This window comes from Pterocles gutturalis, unplaced genomic scaffold, assembly GCF_000699245.1.
Source record: "Pterocles gutturalis isolate BGI_N339 unplaced genomic scaffold, ASM69924v1 scaffold10528, whole genome shotgun sequence".
Lineage (NCBI taxonomy): Eukaryota > Metazoa > Chordata > Aves > Pterocliformes > Pteroclidae > Pterocles > Pterocles gutturalis.
In genome coordinates, this window is record NW_010125614.1 from 26,847 (window position 1) to 39,450 (window position 12,604).

At 50.0% G+C, this 12,604-nt stretch overlaps 1 protein-coding gene across 1 annotated transcript in view; it reads left to right on the top strand.

Annotated features, from left to right (window-relative positions):
* The window catches only part of LOC104465545 (sodium/potassium/calcium exchanger 3-like), a gene marked incomplete at both ends in the record, with an annotated part of 35,371 nt that extends 26,063 nt beyond the window's left edge, over positions 1–9,308 (top strand). The window contains one exon of the mRNA XM_010078636.1: positions 9,234–9,308. Coding sequence (XP_010076938.1) covers positions 9,234–9,308 — 75 coding nt within the window. The remainder of the gene's footprint in view (positions 1–9,233) is intronic.
* Between the last annotated feature and the right edge of the window lie 3,296 nt (positions 9,309–12,604).

Genomic DNA, 12,604 nt, shown 5'->3' on the forward strand with positions numbered 1-12,604 from the left:
GCGTGAGGACGCCGCGGCGGGGCAGCAGCGTGGGCACGGTGAGCCCAGCGGCTTTAGGCACGACAGGCGATGGATGGGCTGCGGGGGCACCGGGAGGACTCAGCTGGGGGTGTTTGTAGCAGCTCCTCTCCCGCCCAGGGACAGCGTGACGGCACTGGCAGGAGACCATCTGTGCTTCAGGAACACGTGAGGGGGGCCGCAGGAGCTGCCCCGAGGGCGAGTGATCCTGGGCTGGGGTGGCCGTGGCAGGATTGCTGGGATTTCTGCGTGTTGGCACTTCAAAACCTTCACACAGGTACTTTCAGTAGTAGGATGCAGATAGGGAGGCAGTCAGGAGAGTTGAACATGGATTCCGATCAGCGTCAGAACAGTCCAATTGCTGACCTCCCGCGTGGGATGGAGTGTCTCTGTCACCATCCACACACAGACCAGCGCTGTGGGCTTACCAGGGGCAGGGTTTGTTCTTAAATCATTTGCAGTGTGAAAGCAAGGGAAGTCACAAAAGCTGTTTTCGTGTCTGACAAGGACTGGCCAGTCCGAGGAGCCCTGTGTTCGCGCTGTGCACGCCTGCCTCCACCACCTCTGCAGCTGCCCTGCGCGGAACCGCCTGCGCTCTGGGACACGTCTGCAAACGCAGGTCTTCAGGGTGCTGCTGCCTTGGCGCTGCGGGAATCTGAGCTGAAAGGGCACGCTTATCTGAGTAACTCGCAGACAGTTATGAGTACCCATTGAGCAGGGAAATGTTTCTGGCTTTGTCCTGAGGTTTGGAGAGTGTCCACTGTTTCCATTCTGAGAATGTCACAGAGACGGGTTGCTGCCGCAGTAATGAAAATATCAAGAGCTGCTTAAAAAAGCAAATATTTGGGGAAATAACGAGAATGAATTGAGTTGGTCCGCAATGTACGAACTGAGAGCCAGCGTGATGGTGGAGCTCTGCAGAGAATGGCTATCCAGGGGTGGAACTGGGGGGCTGGCAGTTGGCAGGCAGCCCTCCTCCCCGTGAGTCCCTTAGGTCAGAGCTGCTCGGCAGTTCCTGGCTCAGAGAGATGTGTATTTTAAGGCCTGGATTTTTTTTTTTTTCATGACCTGTGCTCGTATTTTGTGTTTCACTTAAGCTCGGTTGGGAGGGGTGTTTGGTGTTGCTCAAAGCCCCGAGGAAGCCCAAGTGCTGCCCTGGGGGTCTCTGTCGTCTTTGCCAGGAGGGACCTGGTAAGGGTTATGGTCAGGCGAGGAGGGATGCTCCTCATGTCCTGGGGTGCTGGGGCAGCCGTGACCCCATGTTGTCGAGTGGTTCAGTGTGCTGGGAGGGGACAGGGACAGGGACTGCTGCTGTGCCGCTGCGCGATGGTCCCTTGTGTGTGTGCCCTGTCCTCCCGTGCCCCTCGCCTGTCCCTCGCCTGTGCGATGGGGCTGTCCCGCCGGGGCCGGATGCTGTCCCAGCCGGGACAGAGAGCTCTTCCTTCGGCTGCGGCTTCTCATGCCTCTGCAGCTCTCTGACCCCAGCTCCTCACAGAACACCCAGAGAATGTTTGGTCCTTGCTCTCGCTGGTGTTTCCATTCCCTCCAGGGGCTGTGAGTGGGAATAAGCATGATTGACTCACGGGTCTGTGTCCGAGTCTGGCAGATGGTCGCTGGGGGAGCAGCGAGGGGGGGAAGTGCACCCTGTGATCTCTGCTGTGTTGAGTTTGCAGCTAGTGAGTGTTAGCTGCTGATGGACTGATTTGCTCATTGCAGGTAGGATGTAATCGTGCCTAAAACAAGGGAACTTTTGTGAAAATTAACTTGCAGGTCCTGGTGGTTGGGCAGTTCCTCTCTTTGTAAACACTGCTGGAAGGTGGCAGTAATTATCTTAAGGAGTTCCTCCTGCCTCACATCTTCATTACGATTGCTGTAGGACTGATGCACTTAACAGCGAGAGGGAGAGAAAGCGTGTGTGGAATATCAAACACGCAGTTGCTATTTCCCACCTTTTGTTTGGTCACAACCTTTCCATTAGCACAGAGTGTGCAGCCTCTGCATCCCAGACGTCACCTCCAGCTCTCCCTTTGCTGTTTCACCTGGGGGCTGAGCGCTGCCGGGTGCTGCGGGCTGCCTTGAGATGGTGCCTGCCTGCACCCTGCCCGCACCCTGCCCGCATCCCGAGGGGCTGTCTCCGAAGCTGGCTGTGGCCGGCAGAAGCATTGCCGTCCCTTCCGGCAGGATTTGTCGTCTTCAGGGACAGGAAGGGTTGTGAGCCCGGTTTGTGGGACATTTTCCTAGGCAGGTGTGGGAGATGCGGCGGAGATGAAATGACCTCAGAGCAGGTGTGAAATGCATTGGAAGAGGATCCCCAAAAGGCCCACATTGTGGAAGGATGTGGCCAGAAGGGACATGGAGACGTGGATGAAGGTTGCAGCCAGGAAGATGCAATTGAGACGCCGGGAAAAACATCCCGGTGGTGAGGGCTGGGAGCCTCCAATGTTTGAGGACCGAGGGGCAGCTTCTGAGGTCCTGCCAGACCTGCTCGGTTGAATTTGTGTCTGAATTACAGAGTGGGTCAAAGTGCCACCAGTAGCCCACCACCCTCTAAACTGTACCAAGTCCTGGAGGTGGGATTTCTCACCCCATGCCTCTTGGCTTGGGCACAATGCCGTCTTTTGTGGTGGGAATGGTGCTGGTGAAAACAAGGGCTCCAGGTACTGCTGGGCAGGCTGATGAATGGTTTGCAGTGGCAAATGAAACAAGTGGATGCTGGAAAGTAATTAACACTAGGGCAGAAAAGAGCTAAAAGGAGCAAAAAACTGTCAAAGCAGAGTTGCATGTGAAGAAGATGGGTATGAGTGAGAAAGTGCAGAGGCTGCGCAGTAGCATCTACAGCCTAATTTAATATAGAGATGAGTACAAATAAGGCAACGTCACTCTCTCGTATTAATATATGATGCTTCCTTGATGCCACGACCAGTGAGGATGAACAGGCAGGGGACAGAATCCTTGTGATTACCTGAGCTGAGCGAGGAGTTTGTAAAATAATAAATGGCAAGGTTAAAAGCAGAGACAGTGGCGGATGGCAGCCCCGGGTGGTTGGTGCCGGTCTCTGTAACAATGGAAGGGCTTCAGGGAGCTGCCTCAGAGGTGTTTTCTTATTCCAGAAAAGCTCCATGGTTTTTAAGTGTCTTCCATTTGTAGGTACTGTAAGAACCCCTTTATTTCTGTCTCGTCCACATACATATCTCCTCAACTGCTCTGACTTTTCAGATTTGAATGAACCTGAGACTGCATTTAACCCAATAAAAGGCAGTGGCACATGTTACATTTTACCTGAGCATGGTGAAGTAGATTTTCTTCTTATTTCTACACAGCACTGACACAGATGACAAACTGCTCATAACTTTAGTTTTGCAAATGAAGCACAGTTCTATCTTTAACATAAATGTCTGGCATACAAGGATCCGTCCTTGTAGGCAGGTTTTGCTGTGTCCGATCAAGTCATTTCCCCTCCTCCCAAGTACCTGGTGGAGAAAGTGTCTCGGTCGTTTCATGGAAAATATTTTAATTTTCTTCTTGGCTTGGCTGAGCAGCTGTGACTTCAGGATGATTGGCTGGATTTGCATAAGGTCATTAAGATCCAATAATGTTTATTGCTAAGACATCTGCCATTTATATTCATGCAGAACAAGAAAAATTAAACCTCAACTAACATCACTGTTATTACTGGTGCAGTTAGTGACAGTGAAACCCATCCGTAAGCGAAGATTTCACACTGGACTGTGGGTAATTCTCTTCCTGAAGCATTCGGCCCACTGGAGCGATGGTGGGTTTTGTGAGCACAGCAGGCTTTCTTTCAATGAGTGCTGATGTCGTTCTTACTGGGGTCGTGTTTGGACAGAGGAAGGACTGGGATCCACGCAGTACTAAGTGGTATCACCACCACGTTCTGCAGCTTTGCATGTGCTGCATCTGTAGGGGTGAACAGGAGAATATGCATGCAGCCTGAAGCTTCTCCCTTCCTCGTTCTCTTCTGCCGTGGCTCAGGTGCTTCAGCTGGTGGCTCTGCTGTGACCTGTCTCTCTTCAGGAGGTTGCAGCAATGCTTGGGTTTGGTTGCTGCGAGGTAAAAACCAGGGCTTTGCAGGGGACTGAGCTCCACAAGCCACGAGGAGGTGAAGTGCTGCTGGATTTCATCTACCCATCGTCTTCAGGGTGAAGGTGGTTCCTGAGGTAGATCTCTTTTCATTTTTCTGTGGTTCCAAACATGTAAGACATGTATTAACTACAAACTACGGCCAGTCTGGTTTCCCCGCACTGTCTGTAACATTGGCCAACAGTGAGCCGTTCGTTTATCCGACTTTGACATGAGGTCCCATTGCATTATCGCAGGGCTGATGTGGAGTTGTGTCAAGGATTTTCTGAACGCTGGAGTCAGGAGAGCAACACCTTCTGGAGGGGACCCGGCCAGGCTTTCAGAGCCACCCCCAGCTCCAAGTGCAGCTCCTGCAAACCAGGAGCAGCGTGCGAGGAGGTTCCCGCTGCGTCTGGCTGCTGCTGATGGAAGAGGCGGATGCAGCACGCTGCCGGCAGGCTGTGAGGTTTCAGGGTGCCTGCAGGGTGTTGCAAGAGTTGTGTCGGTCAGCACAGGCGAGCATTCAAAAACCAGATCCCAGTCTCTGCTATGGCGGTGTAGCAGCTTCCCCAATTGCTTCCATGCAGTCCACGTCAAAGAGGGGCATGTATTAAAACTGTGCCTGATGAATTGCAGACATTCCACCACTTCCCTTTAAAACTTATGGGAAACGCTCATCTTTGCCCAAAGGCGCATTCTGCTGAACAGCAGTCTCTCTGTCAAGATCTAACACCAGTGAACCCAATGACACCCGAGTCAGAGCCGCCGTGTGCATGTCAGCCGGGAAGGGGGTGCGCCAGCGGAGAGGCGCTGAGCGGTGGATTCACCATTGCACGCCTCTGTTGATCTCCGTAGAGTCTTAAGGCTAATTGCCGGAGGGATTGTCTTTAATCTTTTGATACCCTCGCCCAAGCATTCCTCTGCACATTAACAAATTAAGTTATTAGCGCTTAATACCCGAAAAGCTAGACCTTCTGTGCCAGAGGGTGGCAGAGAAACAAGATTAGGAAGATTGCTTCCAAAGCCCAGCATTTCCAGGCAGGGTTTGTAGCTGATCATTCTGCCCAAGAACATCAAGCGAAGAAGGGGGGAGAAATAATTTGGAAGAGCAGAAGAGAGAAGGGTCGTTCTGTAGATGGTAAATGGTGAAGCTCTAGGATGGGTCAAGGCGTGTGTTGCCACTGAGGCCCCAGGTGCCCAGAGCCGACTGAGGTGCCAAGAGCAGCAGGTGCCATTGTCTGATTTTCAGTGATTTTCTCCCTGGTGGCTTATCTCCATGTGCGCTAGATGGAGAAGACTGTGTGTGCTGCCTGGGAACGCTGCTGCAGAAGTTAAGAGCTGCAGAAATCAAACTGGAACTGATGGAATCTTGATTTCTCTGCTCTCCAGCCCTTTGAAAGGGGCAAGTAAGCATTCTGAGTAGTAAATGCTATACATAAGAGTTGGCGGGGCAGAAGTTTACCAATGAGAAACCAAATATCTGATATGGGTTGTTTTCCCGTTTACATAACGATGCTGTGGCATGCAGGTGAGCCTGCGCTGCGGGTCTGTGTCTGTTGGAGCTGTCGGGGTTGCTCTCATTTAAGCCTGGGCTGAAGAGCTCTTCCTTTCAGCTCTGGGGATGCCAGATCCAGTCCCCAGGGTTGTAGGGCAGAGAGGGCTAATGGTCACTTGTCTGGGGTTCGAATTTCGGGTACTTCCTTTGACGGGAGGAAGCGTTCCACCTGACAGTCAGTGGTTTGACAGCCACCTCTGCACGCTCGGCTCCCAAAGGACCAACTTTCCGCCGGGTTACAGTATTGCTCATTTAAAACTCAAATTTGATCATGTTTTTACCCAAGCTGATTGCTTCCCTGATTTCCTTTCTGCCTTAGTCTGCTAAACTGTAATTTAAGTGGTTTCCAGTGCATTAAAATTTATGTGGAGCCCTTGGTTGCTGCAAGACTATATGGTACAACTTAGACATTCAAGGTCTTGACAGTTATAATGAGAGTACATGATTCTTGTCAGCAGGCTGAAAGTACTGCCATTTACCTCGGTGCTAATTAGCTGCTTTTACCGTCGGTGCGTGGTTACCTTGGGTGCTATTTCCTATATCAGATTGTTCTTCCCAGTGATCAAATGGTTCAAAGGCTTCAGTTAAATGACTAAGAGTCATATCATAGAATCATAGAATGGCCTGGGTTGAAAAGGACCATAGTGATCATCTAGTTTCAACCCCCCCACCATATGCAGGGCTGCCAATCACTAAACCAGGCTGCTCAGAGCCACATCCAGCCTGGCCTTGAATGCCTCCAGGGATGGGGCATCCACGACCTCCCTGGGCAACCAGTTCCAGTGTGCCACCACCCTTTGGGTGAAAGGGTGCCACCACCCTTTGGGTGAAAGGAGAGCTGAGATTTAATTGCCCTGTAGTTACTGCAACAGGGAGACTTACTGGGGTGTTTGCAAAATGTGAGTAACCCATGCAAGTCCCAGGCACGAGCATACTCCCTTCAGTGCAATCCGAAATCAACACAAGAGTCCCTGCGATTCACGCAGTACCCTGGTCTGTGACTCCTGTGCACTGGGTCCCTGCCAGGCACCTGCATTTCAGCATCTGCATCTGGATGCGCTCATCCGGGTGTCTGAGGAAAGTTCCCTGGGAAAATATTGCAGACTACCTTCAGGGTTATTGCAGAATATCAAAGAACAGGAGAGGTACTAGCTTGACCCACAGTAGCGGAGACATCTGGCTTTCACAGGTACACTATGCTGCACGGTGACACCCCCTGTACCCAGCAGAGTTGATCAGATAGAACAGCGACAGCTGCTAGAAGCCTGTTCGTATGGGGTTTGCCATTTGCTTCAGAAATGTACCTTTTATTATGCAGAGCTTAAGTTTACACCTATAAAATCCCCATCAGCATCCGTGCTGAGAAAAGTGTGTAGGACCTTAAGCAGCATCATAAAAACTGAGTGGAATAATGTCAAATTATTTTATAAACTCCCTTGCGAAAATTGCTCAGTCAAAATGGAGGGGCCCGCTGTCTGTAAGATGTGAGATTTAATTAAGGTTCTCTGAATAGAATTATGAATGCAACTCCAGGTTTCTACATTGGGAAATTTCCATCATAAAGCATCTCCACTCATCTATCCCTACATGCATTGAAATGTATTGTCAGCTGGTATAAATCTCATCTGACTCAAGGACTTTAAAGGCCTGCTTTTTTATTTTAGATGGGAGTTTCTTATGTGTCAATGGTTGCATAAAGAGACTGTACACGGGGCATAAATTGCATCCACTTTAAAAAGCCATAGTATCAAGAGCCTGCAGAGATTAAATATGATGATCAGTATCTTCACAGAATTTGTTTTGCTAGCAGTTCTGGAAAATTCCAATACTGTAAGAATTAATATGCAGAGGAACCCGGGAACTGAAAAAAACTATTTTTGCTAGCATTCTGAAATAGAACCTTCTGTTAGATATCATAGAAATGAAACTGAAGTTACTCTTTGACTGAATTCCTGCACAAGCTCGGCTGGACGATGTGGTCAGAAAATCATTTGTACACTCAGGGGCCAGATCCAAATCAGTGTAAATTAGCCATCTCCCATCTGCCTCCTTGTGGTTTGCACCTGTGAAGGATGTGACCCGCAGGGGCTGGAATGTACTCCAGAGGTGGGAAATAAAGGTCTGAGGAGAAGCTGCTACGGAGGGGACTTCCTAGGACTGGAAAAAATATGATCGTACTGAAGATGTTACCACCACATGGCTGCTTTTAATCTGCCCTTTTGAATATTGTTAATGAAGTTAAAGGCTAACTTATTGACCGGTATTTTTTTTTCTTCTAAGATGTGACTTGTAGGCTTGCTCAGCCTGCACTGACGGTTCCTCCTCATTTCCGTGTCTTTGGAAGGTGTCCAGTGAAACAAACTGCACAGCAATCCCATTTTATCCCCTGTGGAATATAAATTCCTGGGTTTTGTTCTTAACGCTTTGCTAGAGTGTTAACTTGAGAATTTCTCCCCAAACTTGTGCAAATGCCCGTGGAGCTGTAGTGATACCCGTCGGTGTGGCAGGTGAAGCCGTGACTCTGCCAAGGTTCAGGCTAGCAGTGTGCTGTGGGCCTGGCTGCTCCGTGCCGCCAGGCTCTTGCTTTGCGGTGCGACCTCTGTTGCCCAAGTTATCCTCCCCTGTGTGAGTCAGCATGGGTCAAGTTGATGTTTTGAGCAAGCACAAGCTCATCATCCAGCAGTCTAAAATTCCTGGAAACCCAGAGTATGAGATGCCAGCAGCTGGACTTGTGGTGGATGTAGGCACATGGTGGAAGGACAAGGATGGGGAGGACCCACGTTGCCAGGCAGCAGCTGGGGACTGGGTCTGGGGAGCTCCCCTGCGTCCTGGACCATTGCACACCTTGCACCTTGCTCTGCGTTTCAGGCTGGTTTCCTCTCTAAAGGGAGGCAGGGGTCCCACATTGGGGAAAATTAATATGAGAAACAGATGCAAACCACAGGGTGGATGGAAGGAGGGGTCACGTCCTGTCCCAGAGACCCGGCAGGGCTGTTCATCTCCTGCAGCCGTTCTCCATCAAGACACTCATTGCTGAGCATCGGCGCTGGCACAGAAGGGTCCTGCTGGTAAAGCCGAGCCCCGACGGCCGCAGCGCTCGCAGCCACCTCTGCAGCAGCTGCCCCGCACCTGCCCGTGGTCCAGCCGCCCCCCCTGCAGCACACAGCCAGACCCTGGGGACAGCCCAGCCTGCAGGGACGGGGGGCTCTACAGGGGGACTTCAGAGGGAAGAGGATATCGGGTAGCCTGCTGAGCTCGTGGGAAGCTTTTCTGTCATCCATACATCCTTGGGATTCCCCTTTGACAGCACTGGTGTGATTTAGAACATCTGCGGCTTTGCATAGAAGTCGCCTGCTGCCCATGACCCTGTACCTTTTATTCCTCAGATCTGGCCATTGGCTGTTCCTCGAGTAGCCGCAGAAGGCCAGTGCGTGTCCTGGCTTGGGTGTCCTCGCTGTGTCCTGGCACGTGTGGGGACAGCTTACACAGAATGTTGGGACCGACTTCTGCACGCACTGTTAGCGTGGCCGTCGTGCTGGCAGGAGCCCAGCTGACATCCTCTCTTTGCCTCTTTCCCCAGGTCGTTGCACTGTCGTCGTGGAGTCTCTTGAGAGATTCAATCTACTATACACTGTCTGTTGTTGCACTCATTGTGGTAAGTTTTTGACGGCTTTTCTTCTGTGGGTGCATGCATGTCTACTGCCACCTGTAAAGGGAACCTGCCAAGAAATCCTGGTCTTGCAGCTCAGACCCGAGCTGCAGGAGCCACGTGGCTTTCTGCTTGTGGAAGAACGTACTTGTGATCTCCCTGGTTCTGTAGGAAAGCTTGTCCAGAGGGCAGGAGATGGGGGAGTGTCCAGAGAGCCCAGAGCAGTAGCTGGGAGACGTGGGGTGCCCTGGTCCTCGCGCAGCCGCAGGGTGCAGAGCTGGATCCCTGTCCTGCAGCCCCACCGCCGGCTCTGCAGTGGAGGCGTCGGTCAGGCCTCTCTTGACAGCGACCCTCACGGCTTCCTAAAAACATCTGACTGACCGGTAAGGAGGCAGCATCTGTGCCCAGAGGAGAGAGATCCTCAACAACTGCAACATGTTAAAGCCAGTTTTTCCATGCGTAGTGGGGCGGGTCCTGTTCAGAGGACACTAGCAGCAAGTCCTCTATTGAAGGCTAGGGTTTCAGTAATTCTTAGTGCTGCTCCTGTTGCAGCTTTTATCAAGCTCAGTAGGTACTCCAGACCTCTCAGAATCAGGCTATATGGTGAAAAAATGTTAGCATGGGTGTCTAGATAAAGACACAGCCATAGGTTTAGCATTACCTGTGCAACCAATACCAAGCACAGTCAGGAAATGTGAAAGCCGAGTTTCCTGGTAACAGTTGCTTTTCGTTGTTGTTGTTTGTTTGTTTTTTTTTTTCCAGCCTAGTCTAGAACCCTAGATTCCCTAAGAAAGGAGTGATTTTGTGAGGTTAACTTCCGTATGCAAGCAAGAAGGGAACTTTAGAGTCAGAAAATGAACACTTGCATTTCTGAAGTTTGCGCTACTTTTATTAGTTGCAGTTTCAACAGCATGTTTTGTTTTGCTTTCAGTTTGCATGTGCCTGTGTACCATACATATTCTGTAGGTGGAAAGGCCTATGTCTGTCTAATCTCAAACAGAGGGTTTGCCTCAACATGCTTGTGCTTTTATTTGCCACACTGCAAGGTCAGCCTTTTTGCACCTGATGAAAAATAACTTCTCTACATAATCACTAGCAATGAGCTGCAAAACAAAAAACTTTTTTGGCTCTGACATCTTAACAGTAACCTCATACCCAGAAGTGTTCCTAAACAGCAAACTTGGTCACACTCACTAATTGTAATAAATTACATTGCACAAGCGTAGAGACATGTAGGAGGCATTTTCTGAGTTTACTCCACAGGACGCACGGATGTGGGCAGCTGCCTGGTATTTAGCCTCCTGTTGTTTGGATTGGGTGTTTCATTTATTACAGGGTGGCAGACAAATTAAAAATCTGTTGCATCTGTCATCGGTTTTTAAATTCTTAAAGCCAGGCAGGTTTTTTTCACGGCTGGTTCGTTCGCTGCTTCAGGGTGTTGAGAACCATTTTCTACTGAATTGTGTCCAGTGCAGCCCTGAAAATCCTCGCTGCATATCCTGTGTAATGAGGAAGTTGGATGGCTCATTGAACAGACATCTCGGTCATCCTTAAGACTTTTCTCCTATACTTTATTTCTGTATAAGCTGTTCTTCATAATTAGAGAACTGCAGAAGTCCTCTTCTTTTGGGGCTGTACCACATAATATCAGGATACTGTTATTTTTTTTTTCCGTTAGTGGAGGCTTGAAGGCATTACCAGAGCTCTTATTCCCATGTTACTGTTCCCATGTGGCCAATGGTGGCTTGGGAGATGCAGAGCACATCCCCCTTCTCTTCAGCACTACTCCATAGCAGTCATTGCAAATGACTTTTAAACACCTGTTAGACAAAACCAGAGAAAGATGGGAGGAAGGGAAAACATTTTAAATGGTTAAAGATTCATCTCCCAACTGATTTACCAACCCTTTTATATGCAATATTGCTCCCCGGTTGATGGTGAATGGGGATTTTTCCTTTCAGAGTCAAACACAGCTTCAGTTTAAGAAGTTTCTCCTCCTCTTCACTCACCCAGGCACTTCTGGCTTCGTAGTGGCTGGGATCTTTCCTATCCTTTTAAGGCAGAATCAGATTTAGGTGGTAGCACTTTGTTATTCAATACTGACTCCCCAGCCCCCCGTGACTCTGCTGGGAGACAAGCCACAGGCTCCATGCAGAGCGTAGCACGATCTGCGTGCGGTTCCCCCTTTGTTAGATTTCTGTGTGCCTAAATTATAGAAGGCGCTTAAATGCTTTGCCATATAGGGATAATTTGCCATATCGGGGCATCGAGACTTCTGAAATGCAGTCATCTGTCTTGAGGGATGATATCACTTGTAGAAGGTTGCCCTCATGGTATTTTAAACAGCAGCTTGTGGTGCTGTGTTGTAAGTTTCTCTCCAGTGGTGTCTTTGCTAATCGTAAATACACCTGACTGGAAATAAATACATTCCTGACAATGTTGGGATTCAGCAGCTTCAAAAAGCTTGATGTTCTGATGGGTAAATCAATGTGACTTTGTCTCCTTCCATTTCCACTAGTAAAGTGCTGCAGTGATAAATAGCAGAGCAGTATAAACTCACCTATTTGGTGCTCCAGACCATTTGATAAGAATGAGTGAACTCTAAATCACAGAAATTAGAAGCAGATAAACAGTACTTATCACGCTTACCTTGATGTGATTCAGCCCTGGGATTTTTTTTAACCGTAAAATAATATTACAAAGATACTATGTCTTCTTGTAGAGCTTGGCAAAACTGTTACTCCTTATTTCCCTTGAAAGGAAGAAGATGCCTGTGTATCTTAACTTGCAGGGACATGGTCAGGGTCATTAGTGACAGAAGGGGGATGGGTGCTGTTCCTAATTACAAAGGTCACTGCACGTCCCATCACACCAGCACACTGTAACCTAGAACACTCAGTGTCAGATCAGATCACGGTGACTGGGAGCTGTAACTCACAGCGTTGTGTGGTCGTGTTTTCTTCCTGTAACCCGTGCAGCTATTGCCTGGTGCTGGCTGTGGCGCAGGAGCTGCTGCTCACGGGCTGTGTGGCTGAAGGGGGGTGTCTCGCTGTGCTCTCAGAGCCTCCTTCCCCTCCCTCCCTGTTCTCTGGTGCACTGCACAAACACGGCATCGCCGCCTCTCTGCACCATGTGGAGCTGAACCTGGGCACAGGTGCTATAAAGTGTCTCCTCACCGAGGCGCCAGGACAGAGCCGTGCCCCCGTCACTGGGCTGCAGCCTGCTGTGTGCAGCCCCAGCTCCAGCCTCCCTGAGACGTCCCACGCTGCTGTGATGGCTGTCCCTCCCGCACACCCTGTGCA